The following is a 1,176-nucleotide window of genomic DNA, read 5'->3' as shown; positions in this document are numbered from 1 at the left end:
AGAAAACATTATATCAGGTCGACTTGCAATTAAGTACAAAATCAAACCGATCATGCTTCTATATGTTTTAATATCAATAACAAGCTTATCCAACGAAGGACCTAAGAGAGTGCCGACTGCCATGGAAACTTTAGCTTTCGTGTAACTCGTCATTCCAAATCATCCAATCAGGTTTCGAGTGTAATTTTATTGATTGATGAAAATTAGTTCCTTGTTTTGACCAATATTTAAACCCAAGAAATAATATATTTTCCCCATCATGCTCATTTCTAATTTAGTCTTCATTAGCTCCTCGAACTCTTTTGACAAAGACAGATTAGTTGAATCAAATATAATGTCATCGATATAAATTTGAACGAGTATCAAATGATCCGCTACTTTATTACAGAATAAAGTGAGATCAATTAATCCTTGCTTAAATTTTGGGATTTTTAAAAAATTGGTAAGAGTCGCATACCAAGCACGAGGTGCTTGTTTTAACCTATAAATGCCTTGTCAAGGATATAACAATGGTCAGGACACTTATCATTGACGAATCCGGGTGGCTGTTTGACATAGACCGTCTCTTCAAGAACACCATTAAGGAATGTGCACTTTGCATCCATCCGGTAGACATCGACATCCTTATGAGCTACATAAGCCATCAAAATTCGTATAACCTCGAGTCTTGCAACAAAGGCGAAGGTTTCTTCATAATCAATTCCCTCTTGTTGACAATAACCTTTTATGAATAATCTAGCTTTGTTTCGAACAATATTTCCTTCTTTGTCTATTTTACATTTAAAAACCCATTTGAGACCAACAATCGAAATATCATCAGGTTTAGGAATTAACCTCCAAACCTTGTTTCGTTCAAATTCCGCCAACTCAAACTGCATTGCAACAACCCAATCGGGATGTTCTAATGCTTTCTTAACTATTTTTGGTTCAATTTTCGAAATAAAGACATTAAACATAGATAATTCCTTATCAACATTTAGAACCTCATTTTTTAGCAAACTCGAACTTGGATCATCAAGAATTTATTCTTTTGGATGATCCCTCGTCCATTTCTCTATTAGAAGAAAGGCAGGATCAAAATCTAAATGTTCATCCTCATATGTCTCTTCTTCTTCTGATAATTCATCCGGAATAGAGATATTGTCAGTAGTATCAAGAAATTCTTTACCTTGATCA

At 34.3% G+C, this 1,176-nt stretch overlaps 1 protein-coding gene across 1 annotated transcript; it reads right to left on the bottom strand.

Moving 5' to 3' along the window:
• Nucleotides 1-476: 476 nt before the first annotated feature.
• LOC145066841 (putative mitochondrial protein AtMg00820) lies at nucleotides 477-956 on the bottom strand. Its single transcript, XM_079014100.1, has one exon. The coding sequence runs from the start codon at nucleotides 954-956 to the stop codon at nucleotides 477-479; it is 480 nt and encodes a 159-aa protein (XP_078870226.1).
• Nucleotides 957-1,176: the final 220 nt, after the last annotated feature.

Source organism: Lactuca serriola, chromosome 8, assembly GCF_051521515.1.
Source record: "Lactuca serriola cultivar US96UC23 chromosome 8, Lser_US96UC23_V15, whole genome shotgun sequence".
Taxonomy (NCBI): Eukaryota; Viridiplantae; Streptophyta; class Magnoliopsida; order Asterales; family Asteraceae; genus Lactuca; species Lactuca serriola.
Note: the sequence above shows the minus strand (reverse complement) of the source record. Positions and strands in the feature narration are given on the sequence as shown.